This window comes from Lepisosteus platostomus, chromosome 6 (assembly GCF_059453375.1).
Source record: "Lepisosteus platostomus isolate fLepPlt1 chromosome 6, fLepPlt1.hap1, whole genome shotgun sequence".
NCBI classification, from domain to species: Eukaryota; Metazoa; Chordata; class Actinopteri; order Semionotiformes; family Lepisosteidae; genus Lepisosteus; species Lepisosteus platostomus.
Window position 1 is genome coordinate 56,408,318 of NC_142616.1, and position 26,458 is coordinate 56,434,775.

At 36.1% G+C, this 26,458-nt stretch overlaps 1 protein-coding gene across 1 annotated transcript; it reads right to left on the reverse strand.

The window, feature by feature from the left end:
• Positions 1 to 25,561, reverse strand: lrrn1 (leucine rich repeat neuronal 1). The gene is made up of 2 exons (XM_088636457.1): positions 25,192 to 25,561; positions 1 to 3,198 (listed from the first exon to the last, which is right to left on the reverse strand). The coding sequence occupies exon 2, from the start codon at positions 2,966 to 2,968 to the stop codon at positions 818 to 820; it is 2,151 nt and encodes a 716-aa protein (XP_088492583.1). The 5' UTR covers positions 2,969 to 3,198; positions 25,192 to 25,561; the 3' UTR covers positions 1 to 817.
• Positions 25,562 to 26,458: the final 897 nt, after the last annotated feature.

The following is a 26,458-nucleotide window of genomic DNA, read 5'->3' on the forward strand; positions in this document are numbered from 1 at the left end:
TTTATATAAAAAAAATATGAGAACAAAATTGTAATTTATTTTAGTCTCATCTTCGATATACAACATATTTTGTGTGTTTAAATCACATCAAAATTAAGTGGTCATTTTACAGAACCTAGCAAATTAAAAAAGAATAATCAAGAGTAATTAAAAAAAGCTTAGTGAACTACCTTCCTAAACTGTTATGTTATCAAACATTCACATTCTATTGCTTGTTTACAGTACGCATATCTGCAAACTAGTTCTAAATGAAAAATGCTTGTTGTCCTCGATGAAATTGAGAAAAAAAGTTAAAATTATAGTTGATACAACATTACAGTACAATTGCTAACATTATTCAATAGACAGTATATCAAGTCTAATCCCCCTTTGTCAGCGTGTTCAGTTCATAGACAAAACTTGTTAATGGGTTTCAGTGCACAACAGTTAAACTGTTTTACAAAAAAGAGAAAGAAAGGCTGCAAAGAATACTGCTGAAGAAATGAATCAAGCCACTACTGGAGCATAAGCTGACCCTTGATGTCCTTGAAAATATCCAAGCTGTGCAGTTAAAAGAGAGCATCACAAAAATAAAGCACAGCAACTAAGAAGTATTGGAAGCTAAATAAAGCTGCCATTTTGAGTGTCAAAAAAACCCATAAAAGAAGGCGATACGCTATACTAAAAAATGTCTGAATTATCGTTACATCCTTACCACTCTGCCACAAATTAGCAAAGCTGAAAATACAAAAAATTCTCAACTTCTTACTTTTGCACCAAAAAAGCAAAAGTGTGTCTTTTGTGCTCCTTTGCTAGTAGAAGCAAAGTCTCCAAGGGTTTACCAAATGTAGTAGCTTCTTGTTGTGTCAACTTGGGTGGGCTTGGTTTCTGAAGATCCATCTTTGTCTTTTTCACTGTCTCCCTCCCACAGGTTGATAAGAGGGGGATAAAGCTCGTTCAAAGGAATTGAAGACGTTTTCTGCATGTACTTCTTTAAGGAATGGTGGTAGTTCTTCCGCTTCAGCCTTTTTGCTATATACACTGCAATGGAAGCGAGGCTAATAATGGCGAACATTGTCCCCATTACAGCAGCCAGGGCAGTGCTGGTTCCTTGATCTGAAATGTCTAATGCAAAAGCTGCATTCTTGGTTGTGACATTGACACAAGACTTTTGAGTCTGCTGATGAATGTTTGACACGGTCAGGCATACCTCGTACTCCGTGGATGGCTGTAGGTGGGTCAGGTTGTATTCATGAACATCAACCGGCACCCTGGCTGTGTACGTTATATGCGGGTTATCAATCTTCATGGTGGCTGAAGACCATTTCAAATTGGATGTCATGACATTGGAGTTCACTTTCCAGGACACTAAAATTGAATGGGACTCTGTTTGTTTGACGTAGATTTTCATTACTTGAGTTCCATCCAGCAGGGTTCCATTCACTCGGATAGTGGAAACCCTTGTGTCTGCACCTTCTGTGTTCTGTGCAACACATGTGTAACGGCCAGAGTCCTCAATCTGAATGTGGGAAATCTTAAGAGTCCCCTCACTACTAAGGTGGTATTTTTCCGATAAGGTATCCACTGTAATTTTATTCCCTAGAGGTGTGACCCAGTAGATTTCTGGTTCAGGTTCTGCCATGGCCCGGCAATCCAAATTCACAGTCATGCCAATATCCAGGTTTAGATGATTTGGGAAAGTGTCATGGGAGATCATTGGAAGACACTGCTCAGATGAGTCATGCATCAGGACTTCTTTCACATGTTGTCCTCTGTATTCAGGCGGCATGGCACAAAACATTGACAGTGGCTCCATAAAACGAATGTTGGTTTTGTTAGAGTTCATCCACTGGATGACACAGTCACACCTAAGTGGGTTGCTATGAATGCTTATTTCGCGCAGATTGGGAAGGGACTCAACAGTTTTCTGGTAAAGAGCATTCAGTGCATTATTATTAAGCATAAGGCTCTCTAGAGATGGTACATCTCTAAATGCTAAGCGATTTATATAGGACAATTTAGGATTGTTAGTAGCTTCGAGCTTAGTCAGCTCAGGAAGGTTGTCAAGTGCATATCGATCAATGGAGACCAGCTCTGCCATGTTGTTCACACCAAGTTCTTTTAGACGAAGCATGTTTTTGAAGTCCCCTTCTTGGATCTTGTGCACAGGGTTTTTATTCAAATCAAGGAATTTCAAGTTTGGAACTTTCTGTAGTGCAAGCTGAGGAACTCTTACTAACTTATTGTCATAAAATGAGAGACTTTCCAGGTTGTCTAATCCCACGAGAGCATTTCCAGGAATATCTGTCAAGTCCATTCCAGCAAGAACCAGGCTGCGTAGGTTAGTCAGAGGTTTAAAATTCATGTCCAGGATGCTGATAACAGGATTTTCACCTATCATAAGAATTTCAAGGTTTGGTGTAGATTCAAACCAGCGGCTGTCAATTATCTTTAACCTGTTGGAATTAAGATGGAGCCTCAGGAGGTTCCGGAGACCAGAGAAAGCCTTCGCCGCTATGGTGTTGATTTGATTGTGGTTGATATACAGTTCTTGCAGGTTTGCAAGGTCCTGCAGACAGTAATCGGGCATTTCCATGATTTGGTTTTCCTCCAAATGAAGAGTAGTAAGCTGGGTGAGGTTTGTCAAGCCAACATCCTTGATACTGCTGAAGTTGTTCTGAGACAAGTCCAGCTCTGTTAAGTTAAAAAGCTGTTCCAGTTCATCTATGGTCTTGGCGATGTAGTTGCTCTGCAGAAGCAGCACTTGAGTGTCAGTGGAGAGGTTGCCAGGGATATGGGTAAGGCGAAGGTCATTGCAATCCACAGTTGTGGCCTCCCTGTAGGTGGACTGGGGAGTGAACCAAGGTCTGATCTCGCACACACACAATTGTGGGCACTCACCGTTCGGCACTGAAGACACCATCACAGACAACAGAAGCAGGCCCACAAAGGCCTGACAGTGGCGTGAAAAAAATGCCCCACTTGCCATTTTGTTTGGATGGTCTCTTTACTATTGTATTTTAGGAGCAATCTAACACAGAAATGAGAAGTTCATTTGGATTTTTTCCACCAAATATCTTGCCCTTTGAGAATGATGGTGAAAGTCTGAACAGCAGAAAATGATTCCAGTCTCTGTTTCAACTGTCTTCTTTGTACGCAGGTGCTCAAAAGAAGCTTCTGTCTCACTTTACTCCGTAAAATCAGAACTGGAGAATGTACCTGCAAAACAGATAAGGATACCCATTACACTTTTTTTAGTGTATGATACATGACTCACATAGCAGGGCAGCTTCTGTTTCTCATTAATCTTATCTTGTGTATTAAAAGACATACAAGTAGTCATAAATCCAATTGGCCTTATGGAGAATAATTAAGGGAAACGGTAGTGCTCAAGTTAAGCAATTTGAGTGCATAGAGTGGAGCATGAGGCAATTAAGAGAAAATGAATGATTAATCATTCATTTTTAGTTTTCACTAGTTTCACTTCGGAAAGCTGGTTATGTACACCTAGCTTGTTCTATCATTTACAGGTCTATACACGTTGAAACAATCACTTGTCCAATCATTATGCTTGCAAGGTTGTTCTTCGACCTAAAAGACAGATATGCTGTATACATTACACAAATCTTGATTTGGGGATTTAATCTATTTAATAAGCTCACAAAGTGTTACAGTATTACTAAATTTTACTAGATACTTTAAGATTATGCACGTTTGTAAAGGTACGCAAAACCTTAGGCATTGTTAAATTTATATTTCATACAGGCATTGTGCAAGTTATAATTTGTACAGTTAAAAAGGTGCAAAATATTCCATGCTATTTTAAAAGTATTCCACCGTAGTTCAAGAACATCTTGTTTTCAATTTTCATGGTATAATCATTCTTACAATCTTGTCAGTGTAAATTTCAATATTGTTTTTCTTGCCTGAGCCTTCTTAGGGGAATTAAAAAGTTATGATGGCTATTCTTTTAGGAGATTTTTTTTGCATATGTTTGCAATATAATATTTTCTATATTTTTTATCTCTACCAATTTTGAATTACCAATATTGACCCAGTACTGGACTAAAATGAATGCAGAATTATGATAAGAATGTTCATGAAATCTTAGATCATCACGCAACTTAGAATATGTGACTGCCACATTAATGGAGAACTTGATATAGCTAAAGCGTTATGAAGAACTTGTATACACACAGAAGGTAGCAGAGTTGATAAAAACATACCATGTCCTGTGGCAAATTCTCAATGTTAGCACTTAAGAGCAATATGCTTATTTACATTAACCTGTGGCCTATATTCTTTTCAAGCTTACAATCAAGTGTTTCTAATACTGCTTTTCCCATTATAATCTAATGAACATAAACAATTAACACATGGTTACATCCAAAGACACACAAATCTGATGCCATGAAAAATGTAGAAGATGATAAAGTTAATGTAATAATGTTAATAACCGCTAATGTTACCCCAGTAATGGGCAGAGTGACAGTGCTGTTATTACCTGATCATTTACATAAACATAATAAAAGCAGGGGAAAATGGCTTCACTGTCTCGCCTGGATGAGATCCTAGGATCAATTAGCTGCCAACTGCCAAATTGTCTAGATGGGATGAATAGCCTCTTCTCATTTGTAACCATTTTTACATTCGTACATACTAATTGGAAGTGAATGATTTAACTTTTTATTTTGAAAAACAAAAGTCATGGCGTAACAACATCTGTCAAATTTTTAAACGAACTACATATAATTTCCTGTTGTGACAAAATATCATGCTAGGGTATAACAGGAAAAAAGGGGTGAGAAATTTGTTTCCTTTGTAACCTTGCCACTGAATTTTGTTTTGACAAGTTTATAGGAGTGTAAGATTGCCTAATAAGGTGTGCCCTCAGTTTCAGTGAAACTCCTACTCTGATTTATGCCTCGGGATTTAAAAGGGTGTAATAAACAACAATCCTGGAGTTTTTCTACGAGACCTGGCTTTGTTTTGGTGCTGTGTTTGGGACTGTGCTCATGCAATTACCTGTGCTGCCAATGATAGCGAAATTTTCGAAAAATAAGTAAAATTGGTTTAAACTGTAGATATCCAATGATTTAATAATATAGAGGGAATCGTAGATACTTTAATTGAAATCTCTGTTTAGATCCCTCTCACTTTGAGTCAATCGTGCAACAAGATGGAATTTATTCTCGTCTAATATGAGACAAGATCCCAGTGTATAAATTCTGACAGCTTTTATAATCCAGAGAGACACAATTGTGAATGTAAAAAAAAAAGAACTATGAAGATTTTTTTTTTCCCATCAGAGAAATTTGAGAGACAGCTAGTGGACAGAATATTTTTTTCTCAGGGTTGAGTTACCCCCTTTAGGACTCAATGCATCTGTCAGGAGAAGCATTAAATTCTCAGAGGCATGACACATGATTACTGTCCCACTTACAGTCAACATTATTTGAGCTAAGCCATTTCAGCAGTTTGTGTTAGTCTATTCCACAAGAATAACACAAAAAGACATAGCTGGAGATGCAAAGTATGAGATGACAAATTAGGTGACTGTGTGTGGCAGTTTGTCAATAGAGTGTTGATTTGACAGGCCCTTATTCTATACTGGACCCCATGTGCTACACTGTATAATCAGAAAACTGGCCAAATTGCCCATAGATATTCATTTATACTTGTAAACATAACTGGAAAAGGAATCACATTTAAAAAACTCATTCTTTGTTGACCAAGATGTATTTTCAGCTCCCAGTTCTTGAGTGTAGCTTTTGCTGGACTGCATCTGATTCATGCAGTGACACTGGCACCTGTTACAGCAGATGGCATGGTGCTGACTAAACCATTTGGCGCAGCACGTTAACATACGATGCAAGTGGCAAGTCTGCTATGGGGAAATGTTTTTAAAATATGAGATCCTTCTTTAAGTGTTGAAACTGAGTACTCCCCCCCCCCCAATGTTTGCATATTACTGCATTTTGAAAAAAAACAAACAATTGGTGTTGCTGTATAATACCATTCAAAGCGTATGTTCATGTAATAGACACAGGGCTGCCCCTAGCTTTCTGGGAGCCCTAGGCAAGATCTTGGCAAGGTGCCCCTCACTATCACGATTTGCACAGACACAACTATTATTATCCCAACACAACCTTATTGTACTATTTAGAACAATTAAATAAATGAATTATATAACTAGAAAACATATTAACCAGCTTTGAAGAACACATCATAAGTTAAGAACAAGAATCCCAAATTTTAATATCGAAAGTCATAAACAGGAACATTAATAACAATAAACAAGATCTCAGTTACTTCAAAATTATAGTAAATCATAAATTACAAATGGCTGTATTTGTAGAAAGGAATTGTAGAAGTAAATATGTAAGTAAGTCTGAGCAGATGGGAACATATAAAAATTACGTTCAAGACATCAATTGACCTAGATTTTGGGAGGTAAAATCATCAACTACATCTTTATATGATAGTAGCTGTCTCAATGCATGATTGATGCTCATTATGACCATTCCACTGAGACGGTCTTGTGCCATGGCTGACCTCAGGTATGTTTTAATCAACTTGGGCTCTGAAAAGCTCCTGTCTGCTCCTGCCGCTGTCAGTGAGAGAGTAACTGCAACCTGAAGGGCCACATGTTGGGTTTACAAAACCCCCGTTTATTGAAATTCAAACTGATTACAAACTGAACAGTCTTTGTACTGCACATTTGCTCTCATGCTTTTGTTTGGCTGTGTGGTGCCAATTTTTAGCCAGGTGACTCACATGGCATGTGTACAATTGTGGGAAATGTGTTAACTTCAACTACCCAAGTAAAATCTTGCAACCATGCCACTGACTAGTGCTTACAAAATTGGTTGTAAAACCAACAGAAAGCACATACTTCTATAACTATAGTCCTAGTTGTATAACGATAGTAAGTATAAGGATAAACTACTGCAAGGAATTGGTCCAACTGAGCAAACAAGATCGTAATAATGTTAACGCCCAATAACATAGACACTATGTAATATGTGCCGTTCCTGGACAGATAGCCTTCCTGCACATCAAACAGTCCGATGTAGTAACTGTGAATTCGGGGTTAGTGTAGTTCTCCAGTGTTTTACTAGAAAATAGTTCACATAACCATAAGTCTATGTGTCTAGCTTGTCTAGCTTGAAAATGTGGCTTATCTACCATTCGCTAGTTACAGTTATCTGAGAGACTCACAACCAAATGAAATACAAATGCATTATTTGAGTGACTCTATTTGGCATAACTCCGGTTTGAGATTGCTTATTTCACTCTTCTTTTCTGCCCTTCAGAAACATATACTAAATTATGATAGGTCAGTTTTTGATTGGGCTTTCATTAGGATAGTCCACAGCAGCAACAGAAAGAGGTGCTATAGGGAATTGTTTGCTCACATTAAAACGTGGTGATTAAAAAAAAATGTGTTGTACATTGAGGGGGCCCTCTGCAAGCCTCGTGGCCCTAGGCAGTTGCCTACTTCTCCTATACCAGGGGCCGGCCCTAATCGGACACATTCATTTGTTGTTTCATTATGTTTTTGTTGTGCCCCTATTACGAATGGCTACTGTGGTTTGCAGGTTCCAGCCAACTGCAGAATGAACATGTGAGGGTATTAGGAGGAAGTATTGGAGAAGGTTACTTGGTTGCCATCATAATGGAGAATGTCCAGGAAATTGTTGAATTGAACAGATATACTCTGTTTTCAAAAGAATGATTAGGAACTCTGCTCTATCGATCAGAGTATTGCATCATAACTTGTATTTGGGAAATACGGTAAAATGGTATTGTTTCAAGGAAAGGCCCAGTTTAATAATGGCCTTGTGGAAACAAATAACAATAAAACAGCATTAACACATCTACTCATAAAAAAGTTCATAACCATTATTTTTCTTTTCCTAGCTATAAGCTCTAGCCACCCTCAAAATGAGAGGTAGCAGAATCAAAACTCTATTTACAACAATCTTTTCATTGCTTTATGCTTAACATGAAGGTTTTCTGTTATAAGGTTTCTTAGGACCACCTGGGACAAGACTAAATTAAAATTGCCCTATAAAAATGCAGTCTTTAGTTGTATGCACATCTGGAATGCTTATTGCATTAGACAGTCTTTGAATAATTAACATACTGTATCTGATATTGTGTAGAATATAGAAAAAAAATGAAAGGCTGTTGTATCAGACGTTAACATCCATGTCACTAAGAATACCTTAATAAATGTCTAAAGATTTCCAAAAAAATTAAATTACTCTACATCTCAGAGGCTTCAGAATTAACTGCAGATAATAACTTATATCTTACCCTCCACCATTTCCTTTTTCACACTTCAAGCAAAAGCTAACAAAAACATACTTTTCCATTAAAATTACTAACACTGTAGCTATGACCCTTAATTTGATTTCAGCACCTTCAAACATGAAACATGAACCATAAGGTTAAAATCCATCAGTCTGCAACCCTTTTCCCCTTCTAGCTTGATAGATTTTGTTAAAGCAGCACATTTATGTAACTTTACTTGATAGAATCAAGAGTTTTGTGACAAAATGTGTTTTTTCTGCATGTACTATATTCAAGGATGTTCTTTATGGAAAAAATAAAGCCTTTACATCTCATTTAACATTTTACTGAACTGGTCTCTGTTCCATTTACACTCTGCAAGCTTCATCACAGCACCTGTTTTTTTTCCTTGATCTAGTTTCCTTCATCTCCATTTTAGATTTTTTCCCCCTATGGTTCAGAGTATGTGAACTATTTAACGTTTTTACCTATTTCTACTCATTAGGTATAAGCTCTTGTTAGATGGAGTCAGTGGGTGTACGTACTAAAGCTACAGTCAGCCCTCAGAGATTTGCAGTCTTCAAAGGCTGACAGCTAGTATGCTACCAGTTTCATATAAATATACTGGGCTCTTTATAGAGCTTGTAAAAAGCCAGATATGTGAAAGAGAAAACTGGGCATTTCTTTAAAGGCAAAAATATTCAGCTAATGAAATTCACCCACGTACATACAAAATATGTAGAGAAAAATCAGTTGAGCTTTGGAATGTATCATCTCGCTTTTCGTCACATTTATATTGTATGAAACAGTACAGGTTCCACTTTGATGACAATATAATAGTTGTCAATTGTAACTAAAGTCTTCTCTGCTTTACGCTAAGCATTTTTGTAAATAGCATCTAATATAAATTAACCTTTGGTGTGTACAATTTTAACTATGCCCCTGTCAGAATTAATTAGATTGATTTATTTTTCTTGCCTTTTTCATTGTAAAAATGATTTCAATTTAAGTGTTTTAATGAAAATTGAACTGACAGGTCTTTGCAAATGGACACAATTCCAAACTTGTGTTGAGGGTTTAATCATTAGACCTGTTGGAGTAGTTAACTGAAATGCTATGGATGTTAAGAAGTTCCTATAGAATTTCTTCTGCCAAATTGGAAGACCACCTATTGCTTCTTTTCTAGACAATATCAATTAGGACTTTGGAAGCTGCCAGTTCACTTAAACAGATTTATACTGATGCACTTAATAACTTTGAGGAAACCAAAGCCAAATTTAAAAAGAATAAAATCTCGGCAGATTTGGAAAGAATGAACATAGGAATCTGTATGGCAACAAACCTGACCTGATCAGACTAGTGTCTTGAATAAAAGCAGTTATCTTTCAAGTCCATGTCAAAAAATGTTTAGCTTATTTCAGAAGACTTTCTTTCCCGCAAAAAGACATTTACATCCCCACTAATTATAATTAAGACTAATGTGGATCTAATGTGAAGAGATTTTTATGTAACATTAAGGTCCACCCGATCACTGGCTCCTATAGTTTCCAACCAGTGAAAAGCTGCTGCATACTGTAGATCATTGCAGATTTTATAGGTTTCAAATACTTCCAATTAAATCCTTTTTTCATGTAAATCTGAGAATGCAAAATGCACATTGATTTAAGTTATATAAATCCTGTGACTGACCTGTGGGTTACATTTCAGTCTGTAAAAATATGAAACACTCAGTAGTATACATTGAACATATTGGTTTATACCTTAAAGGTTTATTCTCTGAAAGACATATGGACCAAGCCCATGTACAACAATAAAAACAGAGCATCATAATTTGCAGTGATCAATGCAGAACATTCTGCCCTTTTCTTATTTCATAAGATAGAGAGAAAAGACCTAAAAATAGAGCCTGAAATAACAGTGGAGAATTTATACATTGACAAATGATCTGAACAAAGTTTTGGAGTATAGAAAAACTGTTTGCAAGATATTTAGATGACAGAGGCAATATTTCTGAAGCACTGAATTCCATTGAGTGCTATGCAGTATTTTTAAATTGTACAGACTACGATTTTCTGCTTTGTGAGAGATGAAGCAATAATTATTTGTATGTCCCCTTTTTATCATTGATAAAAAAAAAACATTTGTAAATATATAAATTATTAACTCACAATTATATTATATATAAAAGATAATGAAATAAAATGGCACTTTACAAAGTTTGAGGTTTATTGCATGTTATTTTATAGCTGAATAACACCTGAAGCAATGGTCAAAGTAAAATGATCTTTTAAATGAAACCCTTTCTTTTCTACTCTGTATATGGTTCTTGTGGAAAGTTAAACATTTTACCTCATCCAAACCTCTATCTCTTAAACTCTTTCCCACAAAAAGGAAATCTGCTTCTACTATAAGATCATTGCCTCATACAGTGTGTGTATTTCTCTCACATCACCCCTGCCTCACCATCTACACCTTTGTAGCAGCTCCCTAGCTCAATCCTCGCAATAGTGAGGGGGGTTGTGTGTAGCCATTCCCTCAACTAGAGTGAGTCACACCAAATCCTGTAGACATATTTCATTTCTGTCTCGCATTCATTAGCATCTACCATTTATATTTTAAATTAAGGTTCTTCAGTGTATTACATATGATTTGTATAATAAAAAAAATAATAATAATTGCTTATACTTATGTAGCGCTTTTCTGGACACTCCACTCAAAGCGCTTTACAGGTAATGGGGACTCCCCTCCACCACCACCAATGTGCAGCATCCACCTGGATGATATAGGTACAGTATGTGTCATCGAGACCAATATACAGTAACACCGCACAAAATGATAGAAGCTGCAAAATGCAAGAAGGTGTACAATTCCAAGATTCACAAAATTACAAGATAATTTCCATGGGTGTAAGTCTTACGTATATGACTTAAATAGCAACTCTTGCAAAGATCTCCCATTGCAATTTAAAAACAAATCTATTTTCTCTAGTTTACCAGACGTCAGCATGCTTTCCAATATCAGGCATTAGAGCAAGATGGGATTTTCTTCCATTAAATCACAAAATTACAACAAAAATGCCTCATACCTGTATTTCTTCAAATTGGGTTTCAAAGATGTCTCTTTCTTATGGCGTGTCTGCAGGAAAATATTTTATCAAACCCATAAGAAACATAAGAAAGACTGTAAATGGGAGAGAGACATTTGGTCTCTCTTGCTTGTTTGGTGGGTTAAGCAACTAAGTGAATCTAAAATTTAATTGAGTAATTTCTTGAGGGAGACCAGACTAATGCTGGTAACTGCACATTTCACAGTTGGGTTTTTCAACCAAGGTTAGGGGTCATTTCCAATTTTACACTTTTGATTCAATTTTTCAAACCAATCCCCACTTCCAATCCATTTTTACATTCATAGAACTGGAAGTAGGAATTGGGTTGAAGAGGAAATCTGACATGAAAAACTGGTAGTGACCCCATACCTTGTCAGAATCACCCATGTGACTTGAACTGCATCCTGTGTGGAGGTACTTGGTACTTATGGGCATAAAATTGAATTTGCCTGCTCAATGCATGATTATGTAATTGCTTTGCTGCTGTTTGCCACTGTCGCTCTTTTGTCGTGTGGCCATATGTGAGCTGGAAAAAAAGCCAGGACATACAGTAGTAGCACCCTGTCATCAGGGAATTAAATATTCTCACATTGTGAACTGGTTTAACTGTTAAGTTATTCCTATTGCAGATCCTATCACACATCCGTGAGCCAAAATTCAATTAACCACAAAGCTAATAATGCATGCAAACTGTTCTAGTAAAAATAAACACACCTAGGGAGGAGGGAACCTGCAACACACACAGTTCTTTTCCAAAGAACATCTGAACTATGAATAGAAGCTCTCCCTATGTTCTCTCATACACAATTCACCAACTAACTACTTGATCTAGATTTGGTCCAGCACTGCGCTGGGTTCCATCTCTCATCAGCCTCTGGGTCATCCTCTGAGCTCACCTGACCATATCTACTTCAACTTTCTGTACTTTGTTTTCTTTGTATTCTATATTGCTTAAATTCTATAATTACTGTATTATACAATCATGAATAAACCCTTGTAAGCAGCCCTTGATGAAGGTTTTACATTAATAATTCTAATGCCAACGGTATTACTCACTGGCTGTTAAACATCATACAGAATAAATTGCAATGGATTTAGAATTAAGAAGCCATGATAGACATATCATGCGTTTGCAGGTATCTTAAACAATTCACAGATGCTTGAAGATGAAACAGTGACCCCAAAAACTGCTTAGGTAATAGTTAAAAGCTGTTTATGTAATAAGCGATATTAGATGTACTGTTTGGTGTCTAGTGGACAGTTAGGCAACTGTGTAGTACAACACAATGTGTCAACATTTAAGCATATTATCCATATGCAATACAAATTGCTTAACAAGAACAACACATATTTACAAAGTGTTCTCTATATCCTTTGAATTTACAAATTATTTGTATACATCTGAAACACTATCAATTGCAAATTAGTTATCATACTAAAATCTAAAAATAGGTAAATTGTGTTCTGGGACTTGATAACAAGAACAAGGAGTATTTCTAAACATTTTAAAAAAAAATTTAAAACAAATGTGTCATTTGTGTTTTGAGTCATATGGCCCATACCAACGTGCAGAAATCTGGAATTTAAATAAAGTTTGACTTAAGTGTTTTCTTCTCTCTGAACAGGTGTTTGTGTGATTGTAAGATGTATTTCCAAATACATCTGTTGTGATCACTCTGCTTTTAATGAAGAATACCTCTGTTTCTTTTTCACCTCCTCCTGGGAGCCAGAGAGTGACATGGGCCTTCATGGTTGCCTGTTCTTGGTGGGTTCCAGCTCTGAGCTCTTTAATCAAAGGTGACGACCGTGCAAATTGGTGTGTTCACGCTAGTCCGTAAAAATCAAACACCTGGCACTGAGATAGTTTAAAATGTCAGCAACGCCAGGAAGACAGGGGCTTGAATCCTCTCTAACCATCCTGACTAACGCAATCCCAGCAGGATACCTCATGGCACCACAATAAACCTTGTTTCCACTCAAAGCAGAACAGCTCAAAAATTATCTTAAAATAAGAGCCGCTGACTCTGTAATTGCAAGCTTCTTCAAAGCAACAATAAAGTACTTGCTTCTTCTTTATTGTCAGAGAGATGGCCTTTGTTTCGTTTTGCCTATTTTAGATCGAAAAAAAGATTTCACACACTTGCTAAAACAATGTCTGTGTTTTTTTTTTTTGCAGAGGGGATTAATGACAATGCTGAAAATCAGAGCCTTCTCTTTCACAACTCTGATGCAAAAGAGAATTATCTTTTCAGTCTCGCAAATTTGTATCTGCACACCTCAGTTTTCCCATAGAGAGTGAAACTGTTTTATCTATAATAGTAAAAAAAATCATATTAAGCCTGCAAAGGAACAGGTAAAGTTTTATTCCATACTGAAAAGAAAAGACACAATGTTTCACTGTGGAGCATTCTTCAGGTGTGACACAGCTACCTACTTGAACACATTTAAGCCCGCTTTGCTGGTATAGTTATTTGGGGAAGGGGACAAAAAATGTGTAATCCAAATCTTTTCTAATTACAGTTTTTCAGATATTTGTGTGTCTCACTGTCAGTGCTGGAAATCATGTGTTATTTTTAACAGTTGATTTGTTACATATTAATCATGTCACTCTCTAGAAATATTATGTACGATGTGCAGTAGACAAGGAATAAAACTCCTACTCTGTGGTGTTTCCCAGTAGTCATCTATTTTTATTATGGCAAACATTTGTTTGTTTTTTTACTTGTCCAAAAACATACAGTAGTAATTAAAATGTTGGAAATTCAGATGCCTGTTTACACTGTACAGTAAATATTGAAATTACACGTTTACACTTACACCTCCACTTCTACTTATTTAATAAAAATGATTATATCCGTTTATATAATGTTTCATCTCAAAGGATACTCAAGTACTGTACATAAATGATGGAACCTACTTCATCCATTACTGAATATAGGCACCCCTTTGGGTGACACAGCACACCCATTGCGTGCCAACAGCTGCATTACACAACAGATCAGGCAGAGAAGTGAGAAATTCCTCAAAAGAAAAGCAGAATGGAATATAGCCAGGATATCAGGCTTAATTCTTCTCTTACAAAGAGCCTTAGAAGGCTGTGGTACTGTATTGATGGTGTGTTAAAAGATGAGTGCCTCAATCATGGGTGAGCTGGAGGAATCTGTCTTCTCTTCCTCACTGTCTCCTGTGTGCAATCACAGGCTTTGTACCTTAGGTAGAGTGTTAATGGCCCTGTACTTATCAAAACAAATATACCATCCATCTATCCATTTTCTCAACACTTTATGCAATAGAGGGTCATGGGGGAGCAGGAGCCTATCCCGACCAGCATAACAAATATACATTTTTTAAACATTCTTATTCAATATATACTGTACCATAAGTAAGATTATATATATATATGATAGGGCAGATGTCTTAAGTTCATACAGATAAATCTAGATTTCTGAAGCATTTTTTAGAATGAAATGAAGGAAAGCTCCCTGCCTTGTGATTGTTGCTTGCCAAGATAGGCTTGGGCTCCCCCACAACACTGAATTGGATGAAGCAATTAAGAAAATGGATGGATAGATGAAGGCAGTTCCTGGTGATCACGGACATTCATTAACAGTGCCTGATCCATGTTTCTTATCCACACTTGAATACATCACTACAGAAAATGGCCTTTTGTAGTGTAGTCCTCGTATGAAGGACAACAATAAAAATGTATTTTCCATGGTGTAAACTGAAATATTGCATAACAAAACCTATTTTGTTGCCTTTTTTTTTAAATGGGAATCAAGGGTTTCAAGAGTGCACAAGCTCCTCCCTGGTTACATACAGGAAAGAATGCTCTATAGCTCATGTATATTATAGAAAGCAACAACACCAACCCTCAAACACACATGCACACACAACAAATCCACTGCCTTTCAGAATAACACTTGTAAGATCACATGGTGTTATCTTTTTTGCCTCGACTCTTGTGATGAACAAGGTTGTATCAACATGAAATGTTTCTGCAGCTGCAGCCTCAATAAAAATGCAGCAAATTACAGCTCCAGAATGAATCTGGGTTTCCAGAGGAGTAGATGAGAAGCAAGCTCAGCTTCTCCACCCCCGGGAGCAGCCCCCACTGTGTTAAAAGCAGTCAGCTAACTGCAGGATCCTTGGCAGTCTGTGCCCCCCCAGGCTGTTCTCTGTGGCTTAGGGAGCACAGGGATTCTGGGAGGCAACACCAGAAGACGAAACGCCCCACCACCGTTGCCAATCTGGGGAGACGGGTGCCACCCTTGGGAGACAGGCTGGTAAAACCACTGCTGCTACTGAGACCTGACAGCTCTCTGCAGTTTAAATAAAATCAACTGGCTAGCAGCGTCCAATTAGATTTTTTGGATCTCTTCCCATTCTTTCCCACAATACTTTACTGTATGTGTGTCACGTTTTTCTCAGGGATCTGCAACACCCAGGCCTTAAATGTACGAAGGGAATATCTAATACCTTGTGAAAGGTTTAAAACTTAAAAACTGATTATTTTTAGCCTTTGCTTTAGAAGGCTGGATGCAATTTTATTATTTCTGCTTCCCAAAATTTTATACAATTTTGTCCCATTTAAATGAACAGTTCCTATCTTGTGCCCATTGTTTGCCATTTTAGGCTCATCTTACCCTGACCCAATGGATTATTATAATTTAATATTAATTTGATTAATTTACAAAAGGAATGAATCCGGCATCTTAGATTGGCCTAATGTATACCGTATATACTGCAGTCCTTAATTTTTAAATCTGGGAAAGAATCACATACATTACAAATACAAAAACAGATGGGTAACAAAGGTATGTGTATAATGTATACAAAACCAATTAGCAATAAATATACAACAAATACAGTTTCTGCAGCTTTGAAGCTGGCTTGGTGTTTGTTGAATTTTTGTTCACAAAGTCCATCAGGATTCTGTTAACTGCTAAGGAAATACTAAGACATTAAGACATTTATTGTGCATCCATGTCAGATGGCTTTGTGTTGTAGCCAAATCTACAGACAAAATATTTTACAGAATGTAAATTTACTGTATTACATTGTTAGTCTCCCTTGGACATGTGATGATTTATTTTACATTTCTCCACTGCAAATAACTCTCAAACATATTTTTTTCTATTTAAAATCAAGCTTGTTTTCTTCGATGTAATGTGCAAAACAGCCAACTGCAATTTTGTATCCAATAACATTAGTGTTTATGGGCACTGCTCAATATAAATGCATTATAAATAAATTTAAGCTTATTTTAAACTCTATCGAGATGAAGAATCCCGCACAATTATGTATTACTTAAGAAATTCTTACACATCACATACGATTTCCATGATACCATTCGTTCAAAAGAGCACTACACTGAAAAAGGAAGGAACATAAGAATAGATCAATTGGAAGAAAATATAATTTGAAGGTGATATCATGTATTTTAAATGGCAACATTAGAACTATCTTTGTTCTGTCTCCAGTAGAAGGAAAGGGTGAGTCTTCAGAAATTTTCGTCAAGGCACTCAACAATATTTCAGAGCAAACAAGAAAATTAGTCTGCCAACGTCATAGTAATATTGTACAGTACACGGTTCAGAGGCACAAGGGATGCTCTCTATATCCCTGCTGTGTTTGTGAGCCCCATGAGAGGGATGCTGAGAAAGAAGAGAGTCTCTCACGTACACTAGATTACTACAGCCTTAGCAGTGGCTTTAGATTCTGTACTGTTGTGCTTGTGAGTAGGGATAAAAATTGACCGTGCTTGGGAAAATCCACAGCTTAAACAGAAAACTAAAAGATGCAGATGAAGTAACAGGAAGCACAGTTATTGGCAGTCGATTTGAACATCCTCTCTTTTAATATTAATCTGTGTCATTGCGTGAGCAGCTGGTGGTAACAGTAAACACAGCAACAGTATCATCCACTTGGGATTGTGTGGAGTGTTCTATGGTGAGTCTTAGTGGGAATTACTCCTTCACCTTTACAGTTCATTTCTAAGAAAGAACCTGAGGTGCACCAAAGAGCATCTGCCACAAAACACAGAGGACAACAACAAGGACAGCTACTATACTCCCACCTTCTCCGTGACGCTGAATGGACAGATATTAGGAAGATTAAATGTTTTTCTCCGGAAGCCTGCCACAATTGATATTCATTTTATACCATGATCCCACAGGCAGTTCAATTTTAATGTGCAGTATAAGATTCATCTAACTATTGTACGATAGAATTTGTGTCCTAAATCAATTTTCTAAACGGCAAAAGAAATGTTTACCTACAGTATATCTAAAATTAAGGAAAAAAGCCTCAACATGAAAAGACAGTGATAACCATTTCTGTATACACTATGTAAAAAATAGATTGCTGTATTGTTTATCTTGGTTCTAAAAGAAAGAAGAGCAAATTGCTAACTGAGAAAGAAAAGTGATTCTCCTATACAAATACAATTACATGCAGAGTATCACAGAGTTAGAAAAAAGTACTTAAATGCCCAGTTAGAACTGCATAAGACAAATATTTGGTAAATCAGCATTAGAATGGTACTGTATTTTTCAATCCCAAGGTAAATCCAAATATTGTTAACATTTTTGTCAATTATAAGTTTTTCCAAATTAGACTAAATTAGGAGGTGTAGCAAACACTGCAGTAGCAGCAAATTCAAAAAGATTTATATAAAATTCAAAACTGGGCAAACATCTGGAAAATTAAGTTTAATGTAGACAAGTGCGTAGTTTTGCATACAGGTAGCAAAAGTATAAACTATGAATAAAAAAGAGCAACAAGAAACTATTTATCAAAAAACATTGTTTACATCTTCTAGACAACGTGAAATGGCAAAAGTTTTTTACCATAAAATGAAAAGAGTAGAAATTAAATCAAGGGATGTTACTGTATGTTACAATTACCTGGTTAGGCCTCATTTTAAATATTATGTAAAATTTTGGTCACCTTGTTCTGAAAAAGCTGCTCTGGAATCATCTGCAGACAGACGCAGTCCAATACTAAAATGATTTTCTGACTGAAAAAAACTAACCTTTTAGATCAGAGAAGACTAGGAAGGGACCTGATAAAAGTATCCAAAATCCTCAAAGACACTGGCACAGTTCAGAATGTACAGTGAAACATGAACCACAGGTCAGAGGACAAAGGTGGAAACTATGTGGAAGTGCATTTAAAACTGAGAAGCCATTTCTATACTCAAAGAGATGTGGGAGTATGGAACATGCTATTAATTACCAAATGGGCCCAATGGCCTCTTTTTATTTGTGAGCTTTTTATGTTTTTAGTAGTTAGTTTTCCTGCAAATATACAAATATACAGATGATGTGTTCCACCATGATGCCATACAAATATATTTAACTAAAATGCTGTACCCTAAAACTTTGATTTTGCAGTAGCTGTTAAAATATACAGTAAAAGACTTTATATGCCTCAATATCCCGTCATTTGTCTTGTATAAAAAGAAACTTACTCTTGTATTTTTACCAAGGACACTCTTTATTATCTGTCCAGTCATTGTTATTCTGTCATTTGTAATAATCAAAGCTGGGCAAATGATTTATGGTGCAGATTTTTGAGGTTTCACCTTAGGAGGATATACAGTTTGGTTTCTTTGTTTTAAAAGCTGCCTTTTCATTCTCCCAAGCACAAATTTCCTTCCATGGGAGAGTTTTCAGATTACCAGAAGGATTCAAAGTCAACTGAAATCGAACCTGTTTCTAGCTCTTCAGATTTTTCACTAGATGTATATTACATATGAAATGCGCAGTGATACTGTATGTCCAATGTTCATATAAATGCTTTTTATGAAACTGTACTGTATGTAAAGAACCAGCTTGTTATACTGAGCTAGTTACTGTATATTTTTGTACATGAGAGCATGGTGCAATGAAAATCCTATATCTTAGTAAACAAATTGTATGTCAATAGTGACATATGTAAATATTTCAAATATTTCTATTTTGCTCATTTTAAGCAATACATTTCAAATACAACAACAGAAAATTTTCAATTTATAACATTTTTCATGCAAAGTAATTGATCAGATACAGTAACATAAGAAATGGAATTTTAACATTGCTTAAGCATACAGTAGCAATTCTATAATTATACAGTAAATTGATTTCCTTTTCTTTCACAGTGTTCTTACTAGATTAAAACAATTATGTGGGAAATGTGCATGATTAGTGTAGACTTTCATAGCTACCTGTAATGTTTAACATAAATAAACTGCAATTAAAATAATCAAAATTAGAAAAGCTAAGTAAAAAAAATAAACTAGCAAAACAGTTTGGGAAAAAACTGTGACAATTATATGAAACGCATGTATTTATATTATTTATGTTGATGTTTCCTTCTATGTATGTTATAGGCTCATACAGCATAAGTACTGAATCATAAATACATAGATTTTATTTCAGTAAATAGTAAAAATATGAAAGAGAAAATGTGGTTGGTCATCAGTCTTAACAGAAACACATATACAATAATTACCCAAAAATCATGATAAAAGAGGGGAAAGTATTAAAATAATTCTAAATAACAACAAATAACATACTGTATATAGTTTACATTTGACTTTTTTTTTTTCAAAATGTCACTATTATCTATTAGTGAGTATTGAGGGAAGCATACAACAGGCTTGTATTATTCTTGTAGCTATGGCAACCCACTAACGCCACCACTGTGTCCATTTCATATACAAATGAGGGGACAGCTGTGTGAACCACGTCTGTCAGCAGAATAATGGATATGAACTCTGAATACAGGCTTAACCTGCAACACTGCATTCAAAATTTGCTGCTGCTTTATCATATTCTAACATGAGTTAGTGTGATAAAAGACAAAACATAAAGGCTTAAGATGATTAAGTTAAATGGTTCTCAGTCTCTGAATTTGAGCTGCGATCCTTAAAGCATTCTAACTAGGTGACCATCATTTTGGTTTTAAGATTTTCTTCAAATGTTCTTCGAAAATTCTTAACATAACAATAGATTATAGCATATACTATACCAACTATTCTGGACTAGCTGTTTACTTGTCCAGATAAAATAGATATCATATCATTTTGCAAACTAATTTTTCAAAGAGTATTCTCTAAAATTGAGTTACTGTACAAAGTATTGGACTGCAATTATTCTAAATAAAATGTACATATAGTGTACATATACAAAAATAATTAATCCAGATTCTTGTGCCTTTTTAATGGTGTTACTGGTGCTCAAAATGTTTAACACATGATAAGATCTTTCTCCAATAGCAAATGCTAAAAAAGGCCAATATCCACTTATCTGTTATTTTTAGACAATTAAAAAATCAGTATAAAATAAAATGGCTTTCAATAAAGCTGTTAATTTGCTCAGAAATGTTACTAATCTTATGACTAATTGTTGAGATTTTAGTATTACATGTCATCAAATGAAATACATCCATATTAGCAAATAATGGGACTACTCTTGGTATGCATAAACCCTGCAGGATGTGAAAAGTATTATCCATAACACCTTTTCTAAAGATTTTCACTTCTGACATATAATGAAGAAATGACGTTCAACACACTTGCTTTTAATTTTCAATTTAGAATAAATTTGTAACATAGGATAAAAGGAAACACCAGAAATGTTATCAGAAAACCAAATGTATTAACATCTCTTCAAGGATTGAACATAATATCCACAATGGAAAAGTTTGTACACTTTATTTAAACACCCCTCCTCTGTTACCTTATTTTACAGCTATAAGCTGTATTGCAGATGCAACCTACTTAATCTTAACAGATTCATATTTTGGACTAGAAATTCTGTAGCTAACTTTTACACAAATGGCTGAAACGTAATTTTATTCAAAACTCCTTTCAATCATTAACTTTTTATTTTTAATACACATGTATGACATGATCATGAATTGAAAAGGAATTGTTTCAAACTCACATAGCTTCCAAAGTTGAAGGCTGTATCACTGACTCAGTCTTTTGTTCTTATTCTATAGCTGACTGCATTGGCAAAGCAATGCCAAAGAGCTGTCATCTCTGTAAGGATCAAACATGCTGATTTTAGCAAGTCCTTTTAACACTCTGCTACTGTAAAAAATGCTTACAGAAAGCTAACCTGACTTTCGTGTCACAGAAAGAATGCTTGTGACACAAGTATTGAAATACTTGTGTTACATGTGTTGAAATTACATTTGAGTGATCAATGGTCTGAAACACCCCAAAACTCCTAGGATTTAAAGTGATTTGACAAATAATAATTATCACCGAAATACCGAAAAACACTGGGTTTTATTTTACGTTTAAAAATATTTATCTATGCAGAATTGAAAAGTGAAGTGAAATGTGAACGTTTGACAGTAATGAAAACAAATTTGGGTCAAAACCCAATAATTTCATAAAACCATGAAGAATCCACCACCTGCTGATTTTTTGGAAAGACAAGTTGGCATCAATGAAAAAGAAAAGATTGGGACTGAATTTAACTTGGATTCACTGGCTGATGGCCAGTCCTTATTTTGCTGAAAATCAGAGATTGCCAGCGATAAAAACTTAAAGAAAATTCGGATGGCAAGAGCTCTTTAGAGCACTAACGTAAATGGAACCTCTTTTTAGTAAACATGGGCATCTCTTTTATTTGGATGAGCAGTGTGTCTGTCTTCTGTTGGTGATTAATGTAACAGAAAATGAAAAAACACAAGTAGAAAGGACTGTTTATGAATAACAACTTCAACTACAAGCTATTCTTTGAAGCACTATGCAAACAAAACAATGTTTCGCCTTCAATGTACTAATTTCTTTAAATGCATACTACATACAGCTTTCGTGTTACATTTGCAACTGTAACCGTCTAGGTTTTGTCATTTATTTAGTGTGCAAAAGCTAAAATGGGGGAGATTTCATAAAATGGTTAAAGTTTTTCTAAAATTCTAAATTTAGTCAAAATATGACACATTTGAGAAATTATTTTTATAATGCCTTTATAATAAAACTGACTTTGCAAATAACACTTATTATTATGAATGTTATCAGTTAAGGGAATCGATATTCACCTTTAGTTTTTTTTTCTTCCTGTTTTTATGATGTCTTATATTTTTTTCCTAAAACTCCAAACTCCGCATAATCTCTGCAAAGTCCTTACTGTTCGTGGAAAGAAGAATGAAAAGTATAGTTTCCAAACCCAAGCACCCTGCATTTTCTTAATTATGCACCATGTGGCTCATTGTCTGCTCATTATTCTTGCTGACCACAGTCATATTGTTATTTTTGTCCAGTCAGCACAATACCAAGTAAACAAGGCATTCCTTCTTCTTTCCCTTTGTTGTTTATAAATATATAATCAATCTAACAGCTGCTCCTGTACCCCGACCCCAAATCTTTTCATACCCTACAAAACAGTGGTCTGGTCATGATGCCCCAGCTCTCCGAAATAATGTGAGGAGGCAGGACTAGACCTCTGGGCCTCAATGGGCTTTTCACTTTGCTGGTGGAGAGCCTCAGAATCCTGTGACAGCTACTTAAATAAGTGCATCTGCACACACACACAAGGCCAGCAGTCTTTTGTCTAGGAACATTCACACGATTTCCCAGCTGAGAAAGCCGAGAGTGCTTTATGCCAAACAGAATCCATAGTATGACCTCCAGACCAGGATCCTGAAACTTTTCCTCCCCCCCTTTGCCCCAAAAGTCTCAAGACATTTTCTTTTTCAGTGCAAACCCTAGACCTCCTATAACAATCAAAAAGAAGCCAATATAGTAAACGTTTAGATATTTCAATGAGATAGAAGATGTTTGAGAGGGCACACAACTCAATACACATACAATTGTCAATCACTAATATTCATTGGTATTTCTGCTCTTACCATCAATCATCTGCATATTTTTTTGAATTATTATTGTAGTCTGTTTTGAAGGCATTTGAATTATTAATGGAATTACAAAACAAAATAACCGACAGTCACAGCTGCACAACTTTTGAGACAATTCAAGAACTTATGTTCTTTAGATGACGTCAAGAGTGTATCTCCCATTAATGCAAGGCAGCCTTAGAAACTAAGCATGAAGACACACAATTAAATTGAGAAAAATAAAGACATGTCATGAAAAGAACTTCTTGATAAGGATTGATTGCATTGATGACCTGACAGCATTTAGTCAGTAAACATGAAACAATTTAACAGAAGGACTGCTCTCGTTTTTTAAAACCGGTTACACCCGCACAACAGCTGCAAAAAAGGCAGGGCTGTCCTTGAGTCAGGCTAAAGGTGACCGACAAATACAATACAGTTACCCAACCTTCCCACTTTTTTTTCCTTTCTAAACTTCCTCTTGTGAAGGTTTATTGTTTCGGTTTCTCTTAAGACTTCTTGTCCATTCGAATTCCTCCATGTGAATGAAAGAATCGAGACATCTGCCAGAACATTCACATTTGAATGCAAATCAGAGCTTAGCAGGTCACAGAAGCCACTGCCACAGAGCAGCTCACGGAGCCAGCGAGCATCAGCTGCTGTTTTGCTCAAGCGAGACCTAACAAGTGAATTGAAGTTTTTAACAATGCAGTCTGTCATCTGCAGACGCTTAATCATTTTAACAATATTACATTTACTGAGACACAGTTTTGGACAAGAAACATTTATTGTGAACACCATGAAAGTTTTAATCACACTGCATCCGTTTAAATGGTCGATAACCTTCATATACTATATAGTTATTGCTATTCTGATTTGTTTTAGTTTGAACTAGAGTCTTACACGATAAGTAGACACCGGACCCAATTTTGCAGTATTTTTTTTTCTTTAAAGATTTATAAAACCATTCCAAAACTGACCGTTGCTACACATATTTTACAGAATCAGCACGTGGTTCAGAGCAAAAACAAGGTAGGATTCAACCTTCAAACTCAAATTTAGATTAATAACATTTAAAATTCACATTTTACATTTCGAAAACATCGCACCTATGCGGCACAGCATTTATACCTCTGCTTGACCGAAAGTTTACTTAAAATTACTTCATTGGAATTCAGAAATGAGGTCTGCAGATTTTTCACTCAAGTTTAAAATGCGGCACTTGTAAACGTCAGGTGTTAGTTAATCTGTCCTTTTCCACCCAAGTGTGCCATATCAGAAAGATGCCTTCATGAATAAATTATAACAGCGGAGGCTCAAGAGTGTTCAAAAAGAGGCCCATGAAATACTCGGCTAAATGTCGAAGCTTCAAGTGCACAGAATCGGTGCGGATAGGATGCATATTATTACAGATTGTCCTTTGAAAGGCATGAAAAGCGTTTTTCACAGATACCAGATTTTTAAAATGATTATCAGTATTTATATATGAATAGAAATATCTGAACATTATGCATTTTTTTTCTATGTGAAAACACATTGATAAATGCGCTTTTGCTTGAGAGGCAAGTGGCAACACCTTCCCTTGTTTTCAAAGAAGGAGCGCATGTGTAGTCCTAACATTTTCTTCACTGCGATAGTGAGTGCTCTACACAGTTGGAGAAAGCACGTTTATCCGAAGCAATGTGTTTCAGTCCATAACACAGCAAGTGCCAGATCTCGGTAAAACAGAATTTATTTTTTCACAGACGCGTTTAGGTGTAAGGTGCAATGCTGTAATGTTAGCCATGTCTTAATAAATGATGTAATGTTGACAACATTCGTCTATTAAATCGTTACCTGCTCTTTACCACGTCTATTATCTAAAAAGAGCACCCACAAACCTGCAGCACATTATGCAGCTTTTCTAAAAACAAGATGCTTGCTTATCAATGACTTTCCAAAGGTATACAGTATGATTGAAAAAGACTCACCTTTTAAGCATGTCAGCCTCCGTTCATAAATGCTTCAACTAGAACCTTTCCACACTTTTGGAAAATAGGGTGCGCAGGCAGAATAATAGATGGGTATATGGGTACCAATACAATAATTCGCTGTTGAGATACGAGCAGCAGACAAACATGAAATCTGACTATACCTTTGGTTAGTATCCACAAAAAGGGATGCTACTATTTCTTTCAACAACTGCTGTAAAACTGAACCCTATGCGTTTGCCCCGTGTCTTGCGTTGACTAACAGCAGAAATCCTAGCTCACCACCGGCGATCCTCCCTCTGACTACCAGCGCTCCCCTACATAGCGCTATTACTTGCACTCCCAGGCTCCGCTTACAAAATATGATGGGAGCACCTGGTGCTGTCCAGGCGAGTCAGCTGATCCCTAGCACCTGATTGGCTGCCTGCTAGTGTCTGTCACAATGGTCCAAGCTGAACACCATCTGTTCAGTTTGATGTGGTAAGAACAAAAGCTAGATGCAGGAGCGCGTTGTGGGATAGAGCCCCCCCCGGGGCTATTATTCTAGTCCACATGTAGAAAAGTCTCATACTGCCTATTTTCCATTTTTCTTTTCTCTGAGTGTGAGAGTTATGGCTGTGGCCAATAACAATGATAACATCTCATGTTTAGAAGTCCAACATTGTGGAACTGTGCTAGGCTGATTACATTCTTTTAACTATTTCAGATAACATTTTGACTCGTTGCTTTAATGTTTTGTTTTTGTGATGGGAATGCCAATTCAAATGCCTTTTACTGGAATTGTGAATTGTGACTTTTGTCAGCTCTTATAAAAAATACAAAAAATACATTCTATGCCCTTTTCTTTAAATATGCACAAAGTGTCTGTTGAGTGATATGGCTCTGGTGAAAGTTTGCCTAGAGCATACTCATTCACCATGTGTAGTTCTTCAACAGTGCCATCAGCTTTTCAACAACCTTAGGCTGAGAAGGCTGAGACTCTTTTAACCAGTACAGTATATATTGTTGAGAATTTTTTTAGCTAAAACATTTGCACATTGTTCAGCCAGCTCATCCACACTGTGCTGTATGTACAAAATACCGTGTATGTTTATTTGTATTTTACATCTGCTTCATGAATGATTGTAATTTGTTATTCCAACAGTCAATCAATCATATAATTGCTGTATTTTTTCATCCAGACACTCATAAGAATCAATGAAATATCAAATGGAGTTTATGTTCATACTCTATAAGGATTACCCTCACAGTTGTGTGATATATCTAA

What these genes read in the sequence shown, in the direction of transcription:
- lrrn1 (XM_088636457.1), bottom strand. Translation starts at nt 2,968, where the DNA reads ATGGCAAGTGGGGCATTTTTTTCACGCCACTGTCAGGCCTTTGTGGGC.